The 22,421-nt window shown below is 43.0% G+C and overlaps 1 protein-coding gene across 3 annotated transcripts in view; it reads left to right on the top strand.

The window, feature by feature from the left end:
• Positions 1–22,421, top strand: part of SAMD8 (sterile alpha motif domain containing 8) — a 158,883-nt gene that overhangs the window by 55,425 nt on the left and 81,037 nt on the right. For all 3 annotated transcript variants that reach the window (XM_073552055.1, XM_073552053.1, XM_073552054.1), the window contains exon 2: positions 13,429–14,015. In XM_073552055.1, the coding sequence (XP_073408156.1) occupies positions 13,429–14,015 (587 nt within the window). The remainder of the gene's footprint in view (positions 1–13,428; positions 14,016–22,421) is intronic.

The following is a 22,421-nucleotide window of genomic DNA, read 5'->3' as shown; positions in this document are numbered from 1 at the left end:
GGTAGAGTTGGAAGGGACCTCCTGGGCCATCTGGTCCAACCCCCTGCTCAAAGCAGGATTCGCTAAATCATCCCAGTTAGATGTCTGTCCAGCCTCTGTTTGAAGACTTCCATTGAAGGAGAACTCACCACTTCTCGTGGCAGCCTGTTCCACTCATTGATCACTCTAACTGTCAAAAAGTTTTTTCTAATATCTAATCTGTGTCTCCTCCCATTCAGCTTCATCCCATTGCTTCTAGTCTTTCCTTGTGCAAATGAGAATAAAGTTGATCCTTCTACAATGTGACAGCCCTTTAGATATTTGTAGACAGCTATTAAGTCTCCTCTCAGTCTTCTCTTTTGCAAACTAAACATTCCCAAATCCTGCAACCTTTCCTCATAAGACAGGGTTTGCAGACCGGTCACCATTCTGGTCGCTCTTTTCTGAACTTGCTCCAGTTTGTTGATGTCTTTTTTAAAATGTGGTGCCCAAAATTGGACACAATATTCCAGATGAGGTCTGACCAAAGAGGAGTAGAGGGAAATAATTACTTCACGTGATCTAGACTGTATGCTTCTGTTAATACATCCTAGAATTGCATTTGCCTTTTTTGCTGCTGCATCACACTGTTGACTCATATTCAGTCTGTGATCTATTAGTATACCCAAGTCTTTTTCACATGTGCTGTCACTTAGCCCTATTCCTCCCATTCTATATATGCTTTTTTCATTTTTATTGCCCAGATGTAGTACTTTGCATTTCTCCCTGTTAAAAACCATTCTGTTAGTTGCTGCCCACTTCTCCAGTTTATTTAAATCTTTATGAATCCTCTCTCTCTCTTCTCTAGTATTAGCTATCCCTCCTAGCTTTGTGTCATCAGCAAATTTAATCAGTTTACCCTCAATTCCTTCATCTAAATCGTTGATAAAGATGTTGAACAATACAGGGCCCAGGACAGAGCCCTGTGGTACCCCACTTGAGACATTCTTCCAACTGGATGTGCAGCCATTTACGACCACTCTTTGGGTCCGATCACTAAGCCAGTTATGAATCCACCTAACAGTTGCCTTGTCCATTCCATACTTAGTCATTTTTTCAATAAGGATTGTATGAGAGACTTTGTCAAATGCTTTGCTGAAGTCAAGATATACTATATCTACAGCATTTCCTTGATCCACCCAATCAGTAATACCGTCATAGAAGGAAATTAAATTAGTCTGACATGACTTATTAGTTACAAACCCATGCTGACTCTGTTTAATCACTTCATTCTTATCCAGGTATTGACATACATGTTGTTTAATAATTTATTCAAAGATCTTTCCTGGTATAGAAGTCAGACTCACCGGCCTATAGTTGCCTGGGTCCACCTTCTTCCCCTTTTTGAAGATAGGAACAACATTTGCTCTTCTCCAGTCTTCTGGCACTTCTCCTGTTCTCCAAGAATTTTCAAAGATTATGGAGAGGGGTTCAAAAATTTCTTCTGCTATCTCCTTCAGTACTCTGGGGTGTAATTCATCTGGACCTGGAGACTTGAATTCATTTAGGTTAGCTAAGTGTTTCCTCACTATCTTTCTGTTTATAGATATCCTGGATTCTTCTATTCCCTTAATAGGACAGTGAATAACAGTTGATGTTACATTTCCTTTCTGAGAGAAAACAGATGCAAAATAGGAATTTAAAAGTTCAGCCTTCTCAACATCCTGTCTTACCATTTCATCATTTTCATCCTGTAAAAATCCTATAGCATCTTTGACTTTTCTTTTACTTTTGACATATCCCCAAAATCCTTTATTATTGCTTTTGACATCTCTTGCAAGCCTCAATTCATTTTCAGCTTTAGCTAATCTGATTTGTGCCCTGCAGGTTCTGCAGACAGCATTATATTCTTCTTTAGATATGCCTCCCTCTTTCCATTTTATAAACATTTTTTTCTTCCTTTTTAGCATGTGCTTAAGTTCTGTGTTCATCCATCCTGGTTTCATTAAATGCTTCCTATTCTTCCCTCTTTTCGGAATAAAAGAGGGAAGAATGGCAATATGTTAAGGATGCCTTAGTCCGCCATTGCCCGCAATGAAAATGCATCATAAGGCATGTACAAATCGCAATGTTTTATCAAGTAGGCGGTAATGATGCACCCTTGAACGCTGGTTGCCATCTTTTGGTTGCGTTGGTGAACGCACTTGTTTGCTGTTCCTCTATGTACATGTGTTGGTTTGCGTTATAGTGCGCATGCATTTTTTGACAACAGAATTGTATAAACTGTGTTTTATCACTATATTGTTAGTGCGCTTACAAAATGCAAGCATGTGCAACTAGTTATATATTACATTTGTTTTTTGGTCACACAATGCGCCTAAAAAAATAATGCTGCAAATTAGCATTGTCCGTATATTTCTTATCAGATCATTTAGATGTTTTTGGGACGCTTCTATAATTATAAGAAGTATTTTTCAGTGGTCCTGATGGCGGTGGCTGATGCACATTACAAATTTGTTGCCATCGACGTTGGTGCCTATGGTAGTACTGGGGACTCTCGGGTTTTGCGATCATCTCAGATCGGACTGCAAATTCTTCAACATGGCGGAACGCTTCCAGCCCCAAGACCTTTGCCGGGTTCCACAATTCCAGTGCCCTTTGTGATGGTATCGGATGAGGTCTTTCCCTTAAAGACCAACCTGATGCGCCCATACCCACGAAGGACACTGGATGACCGGCGGAGGATTTTTAATTATCGGCTGAGCCGTGCACGAAGATATGTGGAATGCGCCTTTGGGATCATGTGTAGTCAGTGGCGTATCTTTCACACAGCCATCCAGTTAGAGACTGACACTGTTGACACTGTAATTAAGGCGTGCTGTGTACTCCACAACTACCTTCGAGAATACAGAACAGAGGTAGATGAGGAGTCACAGGTGTCTGAATTAGTTGCAGTAGAAACCTCGGGTCATGGAAGGCTTTCTAACTCGGGGGTGCGTGTGCGAGAAACCTTCACAGACCACTTCATGAGTCCTGAAGGTGCCGTGCACTGGCAATACTCCAGTGCCGGTGTTGAGCAGCCTGTACATGAGAGAAGAAATGATGATTGATCCCAAGCAACCAAGTTCTATGTTGATCAAAAATTTTTGCCAAAATTTTAAAAATTAATAAATTTTAGGCTGGTAAACAGTAATCTTGTCTCAGTGAAAATCAATTGTTTACACACCACCATTTCCCACTACACTCAATTTTCTGAACATATATACTATTATTGCTTTTAATTTAAACATATAGGCCATGGTGCGTTACTTTACAAGGGGTAACATACCAAATATCACTACAGTACACAAAGGAGGCAGTAGTTTGGGGTGTCACAGAAGTGAGGATGCAGCGTGTTGTGAGTAGAGTTTAGGTCCACAGCTGATTTTGTTGAAGTTTGCGTTGTACGTTGTGGGTGTATGAATGACTAACCCAAAAATTCAACTGTTTTTGTGGGATAATTAACAAACCAAGTATGTCAAGTTGGGCAATCTAGTAGAGGAGAGGACTCATCTAAATGCAAGTGTTTATTGCTTCATTACAGTGAGTAGTCTTTTGCACTGAAAATATATTTACACACACACACTGAGTCTTGAAACCATTATTTTTTATATAAACAGTAACAAACTTGTATAAACCACAAGTAAAAAAAACAGTATGAAACATACTACAACATAACGACAAACATTGTCGGAATAATGTAACCCTGTCAACAGGACAGGCAAGGTGTCTGGTGGCTACGGAGGTTTTTTGACCAGACTAGTTACTTATTGATTAACCAAGCATCAAAATTGATGGTAGTCTGGATCGTAGCTATACGAGGGGAATAGATTTTGATCCAACACCTGACTCATTGTAGATTATCCTTGTTGTCCACTCCTTTGTGATGGATTTGGGCGGCCATAAACCAATGAATCTGGATGTTCCAGACGAAAGGATGGCGCAGGCACAAACCGCTGCGATGCATCTGCTGGTGGTGGTGGAGGCACACTGCGGGGATTACAAAGGTTCATAATCCCAGTGATTATGTCATTGGAAGGTGGTGTATTTGATGCTGTGTCAACAGACATAATAAGTACATGTACAGCTGACATTAAGTTCTGACGGTCCCGTGTCATGGACCTCAGGCGGCTGGCTATGTTTATCCCAAAAGTATCAAGTTCATCTTGATGTCTGACATTATCTATTAGACTGAGGGTTCTGCTAGTGAGTTGTTGAATTGCACTAGCGGAAGTCTCAGTTATTGTGTCTTTTTTTTGGGCTGCCCTTATCGATGACACGGAACGGCTAGAACCTGCCCGTATCCAAGTGCGCCTTGACACACCACCACCTCGGGTACTGCTAGCGGCAGATGCAGTAGCGTCAACAGTGGAGCCAGACGCCTCCTCCACGACAGAGGACACACTGGTGTCCAAACAGGAATCACAACAAGAAGGTTCGGATGCTATGGAGGAAATGGCTGAAGAGGGCCTGTCATTCGGAGGAGCTTGAGAGTAAGACATGTCCAGGACCTCCTCGGCCTGACCCTGTTCCGGGCTGTTCTGTTCAGGGTCTGTTGACGTCCCGGAACTGATATTTCCATCCGTTCTGTAGAAGGAAGAACAACTAAATTATTATACACCAAAAAACAAGAGTCAAACTTTATAACTGAGCAGAAATATAAATATATATAAATAAATCATGGATACACTCGGGTATGACATGCGATTTTAGGGTCTTTTATTGAGCATCAAGTATACCTCCCGGAATATAAACAAGTGATCAAAGATGGGTAGCAGCATACAGGGACATAGTCTATGGACTAGCATATTTGGGAAGAATCTATGGAGCATTTTGGAGCCAAAACAAGGATCATTATATGGGACATATTATTATATTTACCATCTTATGTGGCCATTTTTTTCCTTTGTGCTACTTTATTTTTTATTTACGTTTTCATTTGTCTATTTTCAACAAACAGAGTCTCGACTTCCGCTTACCAAAAATCGATATTCCCCCAATGTTTTGTCAAAGAGACACACCGCCCTACGACAACAAATACAAATGTCCAGTCATCATCTAGAGGCAGCGTATATCCATTGTTGTGACAACAGCCATATACAACCCCAGTAATCAAAGCGCAATTTACCTCCGCAAATTCCTGCTGGTTAAAACAAACTGCAGCAGATCTGCAAATGGAACCTTCTTTCTAGGAGGTGAACTTCCACTTGGTGTTTTCATAGACTTTACCAGCCTGTCTGTTATGGAGCGCCAACGATTTTTAACATCATCCACTGCAATGAAATGAAATAAAAACATTACTTTAATTTCCAAAATTACAGGCCAACTTAGTACTCATAATACTAACTTACTAATCTGTTTTTTTCCAGCTCTTGGCAGGTCAGGCCACTGCGGATATATTTCCGTCACAATTGCTGGCCAGGCATCCCTTTTATTGTATGTTCCTTTGTATGCCTCGCTGGCGCGGTCCCACACTTCAGGATGTTTCTCTATCTGTAAAGTGAAAAATCCATGTTAATACGTGTTATTTAAAAATAATGTGAAACACAAAAGTCCGTTTTATCTCTATAATGTGGTCAACACATGTAGAGATATATATCCACAGTAAAACACACCTAGGCCTAACACAATGCCAAACCCCACACTCTCTGTATGACACCTGTGTAACAAAAGATACGCCAAGAATGGCCTTATACGCTTTCCCTAACACCACACCAATTCTCCATGGCTAAGGCGATTTTCACAGTAGCGCCTTTGATTTTTTATTATAGACGCATGAGTTAATACCATTCTATAACCATGTTCAGGCATGATACTAAAAAAGCTGAAGTGCGCATGGCAATCCACGCTACAGTGTGTTCTTGCCGCACAAAGGAGCGTTTTTTTTTGTTTTTTTTTTTTAACACAGGTGAGACGGAGGAAAAATAATACCGTTTGCGTATGCTGTGCCATGGCGTACTGTAAAACAACAATATTTTTTTTTTTTTTAATAAAAAAAATGGGTACGTGCGCAACCCCATGCTGAAAAAAATTAAACATGGGGATGCAGGACGCATGCGCATGGACGCGCACAAAATGAAACCCTATAAACAATATATTTTTTTGATTTAACACCGAATCCAATGCCTGACCCTTGATTTTAAAATATATACACAAAATTAAAAATATGGTTGACATGAAGTCATCAATGTTATGTCGTTTATTAAATATGTTTAGTTCTAATTTTGGGGTTCAATTTCGGGGTATAATCAAGAAAAAAATTGGCGTGGGCTCCCGCGCAATTTTAGCCCCCAGAGAGGGAAAAGCAGGTGAGTGACGGCAGATTTAAATAGCCTAAGAAGGGACCATTTTTTTGCCCCCCCCCCCCCCGGCTACAAAAATCTGCCGACAGACACCCCATAAAGGGCACATCTGTAAGATGCGCCTTTTATGGCACTTAACACTCTCTTCCCACAGCCATCATGCAGGGGCATATGGGGTAATAAGGGGTTAATGTCACATTGCAATTGGAATGTGACATTAAGCCGGGTTAATAGCAGATAGGCGTCAATCAGACGCCGATCCATTATTAACCATATATTAATGAAGGGTTAAAAAAAATTACACAAACAATATTTTTAAAAAATTTTATTGAAATAAAGACAACTTTGTTTTGACCATTTTTTATTTCTCGCCCAATCCATCCATTGAAGAGTTTAAAAAAAAAACCAAAAAAAAAAACCATTCATTGCTGACCTGAGATCAGCACAGGAGTGTGAGAAATTTTCCCACGCTCCTGAGTTCATCTCAGGACAGCACGGTAGTCCGTGCATGCGCAGAGCGGACCGCTCGAGTTCACCCGAGCAGCGCGAGCTGCCTTCGGGTGAAGTCGGTAAACAATGAGCCGGGGCGCTTTACGTTCATTGTAGCGGCGTCGGGAGTTTAGAGCGGCCACATGTTATGTGGCCGCTCTAAACTTTAGATCTTCATGGGACAATCGTTTTTATGGGATGCTGCTGAGGGTAGGTATTTTTGTGGTTTGTTTTTTTACAATTTTATTTAGGTTGAGCATGGTCTTCGGGGAATTAGCAGAAGAGGTGAGTATGGGTTTTTTATTTTTATTTTATTTTTAGGTGGCGACGTCGGGGACAGGTAATTATAATTTTTTTCCACAGGTAACCACTGGCCACCAATGAAAAAAAATTATTTGACACTTTCAAAAAAAAAAAAAAGGATGATGGTGCAAAAAATGATAAATATATATATATATATGGGGGGGGGGAGGCAGGAATTAAAAAGGCGCATTATGGGGGTCCTAAAATTATTGGCGGGGGACAGGGAAAATAAAAAAAATATTCACAGCAGGAGCAGCGCGATGGGAAATACTGCTCCCATCGCGCTGAGCCTGCTGGCACTACTGTATAGGAACAGACATAGGCCGATGGGACTTGTAGTCCTATCGTCCTATGGCAGATAGCAGGCGCAGCAGTGGTCACAGACGCCCCATAGACCACATCCACGCCATATACACCACACACTGACACACACACTCACCACGCTTATCATGAAGGGGACATTCAGCTCCATCCGGTCGTACCACTCCATGCCTGCAGCGCCAGCCATGATACAGGAAGAAGGAATGGATTATGGGATTTCCTTCTTCCTGTATGGGATGGTCCTTGCATGGCATGATGGGATGCGCTAGATGACATTTCCTGGCCGCATGCGGTATTTACCGCAAAAAATATGCTGGTTTTATGTAAAAATGCGGTTTATATGCGATCCTATACAACTCTATGGGGCCGGGATCGCCGCGGATCCGCAAAATTAATGAGCATGCTGCGTTTTTTTCCGCGATGCGATTCTGCCGTGGAAAAAACCACAGCATTAGCACAACTGAGCGGAATCCCATAGGATTGCATGGGATGCTTATTTTTTGCGATTTCGCGGCAGAAACGTGCGGTAAATACCTCCGCGGAAACGCGAAAAAAACTGATCGTGTGAACGCAGCCTAACCGTTCAGTAATGTTTTTGTTGCAAGTGCCAGTCGGTAGCTGCTCTTAAGGCCCCGTTACACACAACGATGTCCCTGCGATCCGACATGGATGGGATCGCTGGGACATAGGCTGATCGCTGGTGACCTGTCACATAGACAGACTCGCCAGCGATCAGGACCAGCGAGCAAGCTGGTATCTAGGGTAAATAGCGGGTATCCAAGAGCCATGCAGGAGACCAACGATCAAAAAATGGCCCAGGACGATCCTGCACGATCAGCGATACCCGGTGGGGTGGCCGGTCGCTGATGGATGTCACGCACAGCGAGATCGCTGATGCGTTACAAAATAAGCAATCTCGCTGTGTGTGACAGGGCCCTTATAAGAGGTTATGGTGAGTGTTTAGTCAGAACAGCAAAATCTCGTAGTAACTTTCCAAATTTTGCAGTCTGGCTGCAGATGTCGTCATGAAGGATTGTAGGATCCCCAAGCCTGAAAGTTTGAACCTGAATTTGCTAGAAAAGTCCTATTCTTTATAGATGCAGTTTTCTTTATTTTTACTTTGGTCTATTTAGAAAAGACTTTAGTATATGGCTGTCTCTTATTTTCCTAAATACATTTGGCAGCCACCTACTGGTGACAGGTGCTCTTTAAATAGCAAATGTAGGTAATTTATTCCCTTTTGAATATTTTTAACATAACTTGTCAGACAATTGATGCTGCCCAAGCCATTACATGAATCAGTCTGGGTGCAGTCAGACTATTGCATAAATGGGAACGAGATCGAACAGTAATGCATGGCCTGGCCAGCGGCTCTTCCAGCACGAGCGTGGATCACCGTATTCAAATCTAAAGTGTATATACTAACTAGTAAACTCACAGATAATACACACAAAATTATTATTTATTAGTATCAATTAAAAATAGAGAAACAAAAAAACTAAATTGGAAAGAAAAAATCCCCAGTCAAAGATAACAAACAGTAGTAAAACTGTCAATAAGGGAGGGTTATTGTCCCTAATCTGTACCCTACCCTGATGCCTGATGCCTGTCAGGGGAGGTTGGCACCTTGTACGCAATTGTCTCCCCCGCTCCATGGCGGCTTTACCAGGGAGTCCCTTGGAGGCCTTACAAGTGTAATATGACAAATAAAAGCAAGGAAAAAAGGCAGCTTGAGTAAACTGTACTAGAATATTAAAGTCTTATCCACTAGATAATAGTACAAACAACCCATCAGCACAAGTACGATCAATTCATGTATAATAATAATAATCTTTTTTTATATATAGGAATCTTTATTTTTATATAATGTATATTCTGATATGTCAATTATTACAATTCCTAAACACCCAAGGAAGCGAATGATCAGGAACAGTGTTTTCTAGTACTTACAGTAATCTTAGATATCTATATACATCATGATCATCCTGGTGTGCTGAGTAGTACGGTAGCTACCATAAGTCTTGGAATGAGCAACAACAAGAAGCAATTCAAAATGAAAACTATACCCACTATTGTCCCTGACCATATAAGGTTAGTAGCACAAGATATACAGAGATGTGAAGAAAACCGTGCAAAATGTGCAGTACTCCGAGAAAACATATGAAAGAATGTGCAAAGTATGCATAACTCACTGGCTAACGGGTATCCGATCCCGAACATGACAGCATTGCAATCCGATCTTGGTCCAATTTATACAGATGTATGACTGTCCTCTCCATTGAATACACTATTGAAGCCAGGTATATTTTCCCATAACCTATGACGGCACACCTGAGAAAGGGATGAGCTCCCCATGGACAGGAAACCTACTGAAATAAAAGGGCAGCTCCTTTCCCCCCCGCATCATTTGGTTTCCTGTCCTTAATGGGAACCTCATGCTGAAATCTGCGGTGAAGAATGGAAATAAAGCTTACCAAGCCCTCTCCTGGTGTCCGGAAGAGCAGGCTGCATGCCTGTGGCGCTGGCCTTCAGGGACCTTGAAGCTCCATTCGCAGGTCAAAAGGGGGCGCTGATGTACGTGAGGGCGGCAGAAACGGAGATGCGTGACATGTCTTGGACTGCCGCGCCACCCTCATCCTAACCACTCAGTGCTGCATGCTGAGGCTGGGATGCAATTCTGACATTGGCATGCTGGGAAGGGGCGTGCCTGAGTGATGTTATAGAGGGCGCGCCAGAAGAAAATGGAGCCTTGTGCGAGTATAGCTGACTGGGGCGTGGGAAAATGGAGCGTCCTGATTCGTTCTCGCAGGAGGGGGAGGCAGTCTTTTGCAGGGACCAGAGGAGGTGGACACGGAAGCAGTGCTGTGGGTCCCACATAAGAAGAGGAACAGGCCACAAGTGAGCACTTGTGCTTCACTTTAAGCTCTTCCCCTTGAGTACTGTAGAGGATCAGAGACAGCAGCAGTTACCAGCTCACCATCAGCAGCGTGGACACAGTAAAGGGAGCAGCCGTTCAAGTGGCAGGAGTAGCAGCCATCTCAGCCAGAGGAGCAGGGGGTCTCAGGACTTCTTGGTATCTAGACAAAATGCTTTATGTATCCCAGACCAGCCTTTGAATCCGATACCCTTAAAGTGACAGCAGGTGGTAAATGATCTTTGTGAATGTCTTGCTGTTAATAGGCCCCTTGGATTTTTGCATAAATAATTAGGAAAGACTTAAAAAAGCTAGCACTAAGAAGAGGAACAGGGAATGTGTGCTATGTAAAACCCTGCAAGCAGTGGACTGGCAGAATAATCTCTGCTCAAACTGCATCCTCAAGACAATTAGTGAAGAGACCCCAGACTGCCGCAGGTCTTAGATCCGTCATCAGGGTGGAGGTGGAAGGTTCCCTATAAACTGTTAAAAAAGGGAATAAAAAATATAGGGGAGTCCCTACTGATTCTGACGGTTCTGTCCGAAGGAGAATACCACAGTGAATCTTCATCCTCCTTGGACAGTGACATGGGGGGGCAGACCATGTTTTCCGGTGGAAAATACAGACCGGCTAGTTAAAGCTGTTAGGTCAACAATGGTCTTAAAAGAGGAGAAGATGGCTAAATTATTAGAAGACGTGATGTTCAGAGGATTGGAGCAGAGAAAGAAGCGCACTTTTCCGGTTATTCGTAAGATCCATGCACTCATTGACAAAGAGTGGAGAAAACCTTAGAAACCCGGTGCCTTGTCCTCTTCATGCTCTGTAACCCAACTGATGCGAGCAAAAGGTACTGCCCTATTATTCCACTAGGTTTCCTGTCCTTGGTGGGCGGATCCCTCTCTCGGGTGGTGCCGTCTTGGGTTCTGGAAGAAACGGCTACGATAAGTAACCTTGTCCCGTAAGATGCTCCAGTGTTCCAGGGAAAATCCAGTTTGCAAAGATAGCTTTTCCTAGTGGTGCACCAGGCAATTGACAGGTTTCTCATTAATTACACACGAGAGACCTGTCAATATTCTGGAGCACCGCTGTGAAAAAGTCATCTCTGCAAACTGGATTTTCCCAGGATAACCAGATCATTTCAGAGGAAAACATACATTGTTGCAATCATGCATATAGACTCTATTTGTCTGTATGAATCAAGTCATGGTTTCTCTTTCATTGATAACTAGCTGAAGAGCCTGGCGCTGCCCGGGCATAGTAACTAACTATGGTTAGTTATAACAAATTATAATGATTATATATGAAGCTGTGTAGAGCCCCGCCCACTCACTATAATATCCCACATCATCCCGTCAGCCAGAGCCACCGGAATACTACCCCTAATATCCCACATCATCCCGTCAGCCAGAGCCACTGGACTATTACCCCTAATCCACATCATCCCGTCAGAGCCACTGGACTACTACCACTAATATCCCACATCAGCCAGAGCCACCGGACTACTCCCCCTAATATCCCACATCAGCCAGAGCCACTGGACTAATCCCCCTAATATCCCACATCATTCCGTCAGCCAGAGCCACAGGACTACTACCCCTAATATCCCACATCATCCCGTCAGCCTGGGGTCAGGGGTGGAGCGGTCCTAACTTCCATACCAGGGATCCCTTTAATAGAAGCCTGGGGTGAGAATCAGAGCGCTGAGGGATTTACCCTAACTTCCATACCGCAGATTCCTTTGAGAGGCCTGGGGTCAGAACCAGAGCATTTGAAGGCAATTGCCCTAACTTCCATACCGGGGATCCCTTTAAGAGAGACTGGGATCAGAACAGAGCTCTGAGTGGATTTGCCGTGACTTGCATACCAATGATCACTTTAATAGAACCCTGGGGTCAGAATCAGAGCGTTGAGGGATTAGCCCTAACTTCCATACAGGAGATCCCTTTAAGAGAGCCTGGGATCAGAACCAAAGCGCTGGATGGATTTGCCCTGACTTTCATACCAGAGATCCCTTTAACAAAGGCCTGGGGTCAATACCAAAGCCCAGAGTAGATTTTCCCTAACTTCCATACCAATGATCCCTTTAAGAGACCCTGGGGTCAGAACCACAGAGCTGAGTGGAACGGTCCTAACTTCCATACCAGGGACCCCTTTAAGAGAGGCCTGGAGTCAAAACCAAAGCCCTGGATGGATTTGCTCTGACTTCCATACGAATGATCCCTTTAAGAGGGAAGATGTGCCTATGGCAGGGTTCCCCAACTCCAGTCCTCACGGCCCACCAACAGATCATGTTTTCAGGATTTCCTTTGTATTGCACAGGTGAAGCAATTATCACCTGAGCAATACTAAGGAAATCCTGAAAACATGATCTGTTGGGGACCCCTGGCCTATGGGATGGAGGATGTGTGATGGGGATATGGCCAAGGAATGGGGAATTTCATTTCTGTCATGTGCTCTCTGCGCCTTTCAGGGGGGGCAGACAATGACTGGGAGCTTATGTTCCCGAAGATGCTAGATTTCTCCCACCATGTCAGTGTCTGCTGAGGTGTTGTCACTTGTCAGGTGGGAAAACTTGCTCATAACAACCAATCACAGCTCAGCTACTTTTAACCAGCTCTGTTGAAATGAGAGATGCTTAGTGATTGGTTTCAAGGAAAATTGTTGCTCATAGCAACCAATCACAGCTCAGCTTCTTTTGAACAGCTCTGGTAAAATGAAAGATGCTTCGTGATTGGTTGGTGATACACACACACATACATACATATATACATACATACATACATACATACATTCAGTTTTATATATAGCGATAACAAGCGAAACATGAAACTTGAATAAATGGCAAAAGTTGTTTTAAGAGACTGTTCAAATTGCATTATATTTTCAATTTTGATCCAATTTTAATCTATTAAAGGAATCGTCCATTTGTAGCTGATATTTTGGTGGTATGGTGATGTTCATGCTCATGTTTACGATTTTCAGTAGTTTGTTTCCAAAGAAACAATGTTGGAATATAGAAATATTAAATCTGCAATTATGTTAATATTGTAGTAATTGGTGTTCTAGATTCCAAGCTCAACAACCTGTTTTTTTACCCACAGGTGTCTGTTAAAACAATGGCAAGCAACAGTCAGTTATGCATTCGACGTTGGACTACGAAACATGTGGCTAAATGGCTGAGGGAGGAGGGATTTTGTGACTATGTGGATATTTTATGCAACAAACATCGTCTAGATGGCACAGCACTGCTAGCTTTAACAGAATATGACTTGCGCTCTCCACCCCTGGAAATAAAAGTGTTAGGGGATATCAAACGCCTTATGCTTTCAATTCGTAAACTCCAAAAGCAGCATGCCAGCGTCCTAGAAGAATTGGGGTTGGGTAACGAGCCAGCCTCAGGAACTCTCAGCGTCGGTTCACCAGCAAGTCCTGACTGGTTATGTAATGGAGAGCTTAAAAGAGACTTTGATGGACATGGAACAAATTCTAGTGTGGAACCACACCAGTACTCCAATGGAAAACACAAATATCCACCAAAGAGACTAGACCCCGAATACTGGAAGACGGCCATTAGCTGTATTTATGTTTTTATAGTTTTTGGCTTTACCTCCTTTATCATGGTTATTGTGCATGAACGAGTTCCTGACATGCAAACATACCCACCTCTGCCAGACATATTCCTAGACAGGTGAGTAAGCCTTTAAGGCATGGGACATGAATTGTGTTGCTTTTGTTGGTTAATACTCCCCTCCACTTGTTTGGTATTGCTGCCCAGGTGCCATTGCTTCCTCTTATGGTGGAAGATTTCAATGTGATAGCTGCTGGTAGCAATTGGCTGCAGTGGTGACATGTTTAAAAAAAACAGAAGAGGATCTGCTGCAGCTTGACGTGAACACAGGTAGACCAAATGGAGATCTGAGCCGGCTTACCAGAGGAACATCTGGGGACATACGCTATTTCTTATTTCCAGATAGTTCAGTATAGTTTCTTAAATAGATAAAGTAGTGGGCAAACCCTTTTTAACTGCTTCAAAACTCTCAATTGCCTCTAACATATCCAATGGTAAGGGTATGTTTCCACGTTCAGGAAATGCGTCCAGTCCGCAGCATCCAGATGTTACAGCATAGTGGAGGGGATTTTATGATATCCCATCTCCACTATGCATGCAAAAGGTGGCAGACCTGCGTAACCGGACATGCAGCGTGTCGTTTTAGACCGCAGTATGTCTATCTTGCAGAGACTCTTCGTCTCCGCAAGATAAATTGCACAGTCTCTATAGGATGCGGTGATTCTGCATATGTTCAATGAACCCTTGCGGAATCATCGCACGTAGAAATGGCAGCGGCGCTTTGGGCTGAGCTGTGTTCTCTCTGCAGCGTTTCATTAACATGGAAACATAGCTTAATAGATGTGGGTCCTTAAAGGGGTATTCCTATGTCAGCCTTTAATGGCTAATATGGGAATACTTGACATATGTGTGGAGGCCAGAGTTGGGTAGCATAGCTTAAACATCTGCTCCCCATTGTTTTCATGACTACCATAGATACAAATAGAAATCATTGCTTGGTTGTTTCTGTAATGTGGTCTACCTATGGCCTTAACCGCTTCCCTACCGCCGATGGTAGATAAACGTTGATGCTTGCAGGGCTTTGTGCAGCACCGACGTATAATAATAATAATTTTTATTTATATAGCGCCAACATATTCCGCAGCACTTTACAATTAAGCGGGGACATGTACAGACTATAAATTCAATACCAGTTAAGACAATTTAAACAGTGACATTAGGAGTGAGGTCCCTGCTCGCAACCTTCAATCTACAAGGAAATGGGGGGGGCACAGTAGGTTAAAAGTGCTTGTTATTTCAGGTCTGGCAATTATAAGTAGGGATTTTCATATAAAACTGCATGATCCGGTCATCAGCCCGTGTGTTTAAGTGCAATAGTCAAGTATCAAGTGCAGTTATCATGTGCATGGAGGGTGTGGAGACAGATGAATAGTAGGGTGCAGATTCAGAATAATATTTGGAAGGAGGGAACAGGGCAAAGTTAGTTTACTGAGTAGTTGATGTGATAGGCTTGTTTGAAGAGATGGGTTTTCAAAGCGCGCTTGAATAGGTCGGGGCTAGGTATCAGTCTGATCGTCTGGGGAAGTGCATTCCAGAGAGCTGGCGCAGCACGAGAGAAGTCTTGGAGATGGAGGTGCGAGGTTCGGATTACGGGGGATGTTAGTCTTAGGTCATTTGTAGAACGGAGGGCACGTGTAGGGTGATAGACAGAGATGAGAGAGGAGATATAAGGCGGTGCAAAACTGTGGAGAGCTTTGTGGTTGAGAGAGATAAGTTTATACTGAACCCTGTAGCGAATAGGTAGCCAGTGTAATGACTGGCACAAGATGGAGGCATCGGTTAAGCGGCTGGACAGAAATATGACCCTGGCTGCCGCATTCAAGATGAATTGGAGAGAAAATTTGGTAAGAGGGAGAACGATCAGAAGAGAGTTGCAGTAGTCCAGACGAGAATGAATAAGAGCGACAGTAAGAGTCTTAGCAGTTTCACAGGTGAGAAAAGGTCTGATTCTGGAGATGTTTTTAAGATGCAGGTGACAAGAGCGAGTGAGTGATCGGATATAAGGGAGTAAAGGAAAGTTTGGTGTTGAATATGACCCCAAGACAGTGGGCATGCTGCTTGGGAGTTTATGGTTGAACTCTCCATGGTTATTTCGATGTTAGGTAGAGTGAGGTTAGTAGAGGGGAGAAACACAAGAAGTTCCGTTTTGGAGACGTTTGTCTACGGTCGGCGGTTTTGTGCCCACCGGGACCCCCCCTGTACCTTGTAACGTGGGGTCCCTGTGCACAATGCTTCATGTGACCCCCGACCTCATCGAGACCAGATTGAATCAGGTCCTGATGACGTCAGCTTCACACCAGCCAATGAGAGAGATCACTGGGAAAGTTTGTTGTAGCAACGAACTTTCCCGGCGATCTGCCTCAATGTAACGCTGTTTCTCCTCTAACCGCCTGTCAGTGAGCGATCAGAGGAGAAACAGTGTGACAAGTGCTGCTGGCAACAGCTGTGCCAGTCAGCGATCTTGTCATAATGTTAAAAAAACAGATACGGCAGGTTAGGGTTAGTGCTATAATTAGGGTTATGGTTAGGGTTACTGTTGGAGTTAGGGTTACTGTTGGAGTTAGGGTTACTGTTAGGTTAGGGTTAGTGCTATAGTTAGGGTTATTGCTATAGTTAGGGTTTGTGCTATAGTTGGTTACGGTTAGGTTTAGTGCTATAGTTAGGGTTACTGTTAGGCTAAAGTTAGGGTTACTGTTAGGATTAGGGTTGGGCTAAAGTTAGGGTTACTGTTAGGGTTAAGGTTACTGTTAGGATTAAGGGTTACTGTTAGGTTTAGTTTTACTGTTAGGCTAAAGTTAGGGTTACTGTAAGGGTTACGGTTAGGGTTCCTGTTAAGCTAAAGTTAGGGTTATTGTTATGCTAAAGTTAGGGTTATTGTTAGGCTAGGGTTGGGGCTAAAGTTAGGGCTAGGGTTGGGGCTAAAGCTTGGGTTAGAGTTGGGGCTAGGGTTGGGATTAGGGATAGGGGTGTGTAGGTGTTAGGGTTTTGGTTAGGGTTAGAGTTGGAATTTGGGTTAGAGGTGAGTTGGTGGTAGGGTTGTGGTTAGGGTTGAGATTAGGGTTATAGGTATGTTGGGGTTAGGGTTGGAATTAGAATTGGCGGATTTACACTGTTTAGGCCGCAGGGCTGTGGAGTCTGAGTCGAAGTCGTGGAGTCGGAGTCGGTGCTCATTTTGGTGGAGTCGGAGTTGGAGTCGGTATAAAATGGACCGACTCCTAAAATATATAATAAATTGGGTACAGTAATTCAATGCAGGATGTGCTGAATATTTTTTCATAGGAATTTGGGAAAGTTATGAAATGTCCTATAAATGGCTGTTATATTCCTGATCTAAGGCTACATTCTCACACAGCGTTTTTCCTGTGTTTTTTGAGGATACGTTTTTCAGCTGCAAAAGCCGATCATCTTTTTAAAAAACTGCATCACCTGAAAGGTTTTTGAGCTCATAGATAATGTTTTCAATAGCAAAAGCAGATTAGAAATCTGCTCTATCTATCCATATCTGTCTATCCATATCGTATCTGTACCAAAAAGAATGAAAACCGGGTAGTACACCAATATATATTCTGTTCTATCTAAATATCTTGATTATTGGATCATAAAAATGATTAAATGTCTGAGGTTCACATTGTACTACAATAAATTTTTCACTTAAATATAAGCAATATGTGTGGGAGTCGGAGTCGGAGTTGGAGTCGGAGTCGGTGTAAGGGAAATTGAGGAGTCGGAGTCGCAGGTTTGGCTTACCGACTCCACAGCCCTGTTAGGCCATCAGGGGCTCTGCAAACGCAACATGACACCCACTGACCATTCCATCAAAGTTTGCATTCCAAAACGTCACTTCTTCCCTTCCAAGCCCCACCGTGTGCCCAAACAGAGGTTCCCCCCCAACATATGGGGTATCGGCATACTCAGGACAAACTGGACAACAACTTTTGGGGTCCAATTTCTCCTGTTACCCTTGTGAAAATAAAAAATTGGGGGCTAAAAGATCATTTTTGTGGAAAAAAAATGATTTTTTATTTTCACGGCTCTACATTATAAACTTTGTGAGACACTTGGGGGTTCAAAGTGCTCACCACGCATTTAGATACGTTCCTTGGGTGGTCAAGTTTCCAAAATGGGGTCACTTGTTGGAGGTTTCCACTGTTTATGCACATGAGGAGCTCTCCAAACGCGACATGGCATCCGATCTCAATTCCAGCCAATTCAGGATTGAAAAAGTCAAACAGCGCTCCTTCTTTCTGAGCTCTGCCGTGCACCCAAACAGTGGTTTACCCCCACATATGTGGTATCAGCGTACTCAGAACAAATTGTACAACAACTTTGGTGGTCTAATTTCTCCTGTTACCCTTGTGAAAATAAAAAAAATTGATTCTGATGTAAAATGTTTGTGAAAAAAAGTTAAATGTTTATTTTTTCCTTCCACATTCCATGAAGGGTTAATAAACTTCTTGAATGTGGTTTTGAGCACCTTGAGGGTGTGTGCACACGCTACGGAATCTGCTGCAGATTCTGCAAAATCCGCAGATAAATCCGCAGGTCAAAAGACCTGCGGACTAGCCTGCGGTTTTGCCCTGCGGTTTATTTCCACAATGGAGGAGATGGTAAACCGCTGTGGAATCCGCAGAAAGAATTGACATGCAATTCTTTCTTCGGATTTGAAACCGCAGCAAAATCCGCGCGGAAAATTCCGCAGCGTCTGCACAGTGGTTTTTAATTCCCATAGGGAACAATGGCTGCAGCTAATTCTGCTGCGGATCCGCAGGGCCAAATCCGCTGCGGATCCGCAGCAGATTCCGCAGCGTGTGCACACACCCTGAGGGATGCTGTTTTTAGAATGGTGTCACTTTTGGGTATTTCCTGTTATATTGATCCCCCAAACTCAGTTCAAATGTGATGTGGTTCCTAAAAAAAAAGGTTTTGTAAATTTTGTTGTAAAAATGAGAAATCGCTGGTCAACTTTTAACCCTTATAACTTCCTAACAAAAAAAAATATTTCAAAATTGTGCAGATATAAAGTAAACATACGGGAAATGTTATTTATTAACTATTTTGTGCGATATGACTCTCTGATTTAAGGGCAGAAAAATTAAAAGTTTGGAAATTGGGAAATTTTCTAAATTTTCTCCAAACTTCCATTTTTTTAACAATAAAACACAAGTCATATCAAAGAAATTTTACCACTGTCATGAAGTACAATATGTCACAGGAAAACGGTCTCAGAATTGCCAGGATGCGTTGAAGCGTTCTAGAGTTATGACCTCAAAAGTGACACTGGTCAGAATTGAAAAAAATTGGCCCGGTCACGTAGGCAAAAACCAGGTTCTGGCGTGAAAGGGTTAAATACCAGACCAATTTTTTTAAAAAATCTGACCAGCGTCACTTTATGAAGTAATAACGCTAAAATGCTTCAACGTATCCCACTGATTCTGAGATTATTTTTTCGTGACATATTGTACTTCATGATATTGGTAACATTTGTTCTATATGACTTGCAGTTGTTATTTGCGAAAATATTGGGAATTTGGAGAATTTAGAAAATTACTCAATTTTCAAACTTTTAATTCTTATGCTCTTAAAACAGAGAGGGTACGGTATATCACATAAAATATGGTAGTTAATAAATAACATTTCCCACATGTCTGCATTGAATCGGTGCAATTTTTGAAACATAACTTTTTCTGTTAGGAAGTTAGAAGTGTTAACAGTTGATCAGTGATTTCTCAATTTCCATAACCATTATCTTAGGGACCACCTCACATTTGAAGTGAGTTTGAGCAGCCTATATGAAAGAAAATACCCACAAGTTACACCATTGTAAAAACTTCACCTCTCAAAGTCCTCAAAACCACATTCAATAAATGTAATAACCCTTCAGGTGATCCCCAGGAACGGAAGCAATGTTGAAGGAAAAAAAAGGAACATTTAACTTTTTTTTTTTTTTTTTACAAAAATTTTACTTTAGTCTCATATTTTTTATGTGTTGTGCAATTTTTCTGAGTACACTGATACCCCACATGTGGGAGAAAACTACTGTTTGGGCACATGGAAGGAAGAAGCACCGTTTGACTTTTTGATCACAATAATTTGTTGAAATCGAGAATGAACACCATGTCACTTTTGGAGGGCTACTGATGTGCTTAAAGGGAAGGTGCCATCCAAAAAAATTTTTTTTCAGCAATTGAAAAAATGTAAAGAATTAATGTTTACATTTTCTTAAATATTATCATTTGTTTTTAATTTTGCAAAATATGAAAAATAATTTTAAAAAGCTTGGCATTTCCACTTGTTAACACTAGGGGGAGCAGCTACTGAAATCTGGCACAAAAACCTATGACATCTGGGAACACAGTGAGCAGCCATTTTGATGGGGCCTGCAAAGTTACTGACTGTCTTTGCATGTAAAGTCTGGATCAGAACAGGTCATCAATCAGCAGAAATGTTTCCTGGATTTCTGTGGAGCAGACAAGCAGACGGTCCATCCATGTGTATAAAAGACAGCACTCGATGTACAATCCTTGGCACCGAACAGAGTATTTCAGGAGAGCAGTGTGCTGGTCTATGGGGGGCACAGAGGGAGATATATGGGGGAGGAGCAGGGTGACAGCACCACAGAGTATTTCAGGAGAGCAGTGTGCTGGTCTATGGCCGGCACAGAGGGAGATATATGGGGGAGGAGCAGGGTGACAGCAGCACAGAGTATTTCAGGAGAGCAGTGTCCTGGTCTATGGGAGGCACAGAGATCCAGGAAACATTTCTGCTGATTGATGGCCTGTTCTGATCCAGACTTTGCAGGCAAAGACCCCATTCCCCTCCTCAGATCCTGTCCTGGCGATGTGTGAAAGCGAGGCGACAGGCGCAGTCCGGGGTGACGCTGGGAAGCAGGCTGGGGGAAATGTAGCCATACAGTAACGATAAAAATGAGACCCCTCTCTACAGCTGCCTCACCAGCCCTCCCCTGACTGCACCTATTACCCCTGACCCGTGTGCAGGTGCTCAGCCAGAACCACCCTAGAATGGGTCCGCTTTTAGCAGATGATACTGCCATAGTGTTCTCACATAATACCGCCATATAGATCATACACAATACCACCATGTAGATCACACATAAAACCAGCAGGGTGACAGCAGCACAGAGTATTTCAGGAGAGCAGTATCACATGGGAGAGGATTAGATACACGGCTCAGCAGACAGTATGACACGGGATAGGATTAGATACACAGCTCATCAGTCAGTATCACACGAGAGGATTAGATACACAGCTCTGCAGACAGTATCACATGGGATAGGATTAGATACACGGCTCAGCAGTCAGTAGCACACAGGAGAGGATTAGATACACGGCTCAGCAGACAGTATCACACGGGAGGATTAGATACACTGCTCAGCAGACAGTATTACACGGGAGGATTAGATACACGGCTCAGCAGACAGTATCACACAGGAGAGGATTAGATACACGGCTCAGCAGACAGTATCACACAGGATAGGATTAGATACACAGCTCAGCAGACAGTATCACACAGGCGAGGATTAGATACACGGCTCAGCAGACAGTATCACACAGGGGAGGATTAGATACACGGCTCAGCAGACTATCACACTAGACAGTATTACAGATATGCCCACACTGGTGTAACTGCCCCCCCCCCATACACTAGACTATGGGCTGTATATGTCACTGTCCTCAGACAGCCATAGAAGCTGTCATAAAAGGGAAGGTGTCAGATTACCGGAGATCACTGGGGCTGTGAGTGAGGAGGCGGAGACAGAGCAGGAGGACAGTAGAGCAGGAAGCACAGTGCAGAAAGTGGAGCTCAGCAGATAGCACTGGGCTACAGTAAAATGGTGCCCAGCCACACCTACAGCAGTGAATGGTGCAGCCCACAGGGGCGTGCCCAGTTCACTGCTAATGAGGCTGCAATGTTAGAGATGGGGTCGGGAACCGACCACAGTCTCCTATGTCCAGGGACGGCCATATTTTCAGACTGTATGAGTCCTCCCCAGTCAGATCTGCAAATCAAGATGGCAGCGCCCAGTGGCTACATTAAAACATTATTACAAACAAACCATAAATCCTAGTTAGTACAACATTTGCTGAAACAACATGTTTTGTTACTTACTCTTTTTTTTTTTTTGCTAATTATATAAAATTGTGGCACCTTGCCTTTAAACAGTGGAAAGCCCACCCCCCAGGTGCTTCATATTTCTCCCACAAAAATGTACTTTTGGCCCCAAATTTGTTATTTTCACAAAGGTAACAGGAGAAAATTAGTCCCAAAATGTGTTGTGTAATTTCTTCTGAGTACACAGATACCTCATATGTGGTGGGAAAGTACCAATTGGGAGCGCAGCAGGGATCAGTAGGGGAAGTCATTTTGGAACACAGACTTTGATGGAATGGTCTGCGGGTGTCATGTCGCGTTGGAGAGCCCCTAATAAGCCTAAACAGTGGATACCTT

The sequence above is a fragment of the Dendrobates tinctorius genome, unplaced genomic scaffold, assembly GCF_039654945.1.
Source record: "Dendrobates tinctorius isolate UK_male_01 unplaced genomic scaffold, ASM3965494v1 ptg000184l, whole genome shotgun sequence".
Lineage (NCBI taxonomy): Eukaryota > Metazoa > Chordata > Amphibia > Anura > Dendrobatidae > Dendrobates > Dendrobates tinctorius.
This window is presented reverse-complemented; position numbering and strand designations above follow the sequence as displayed.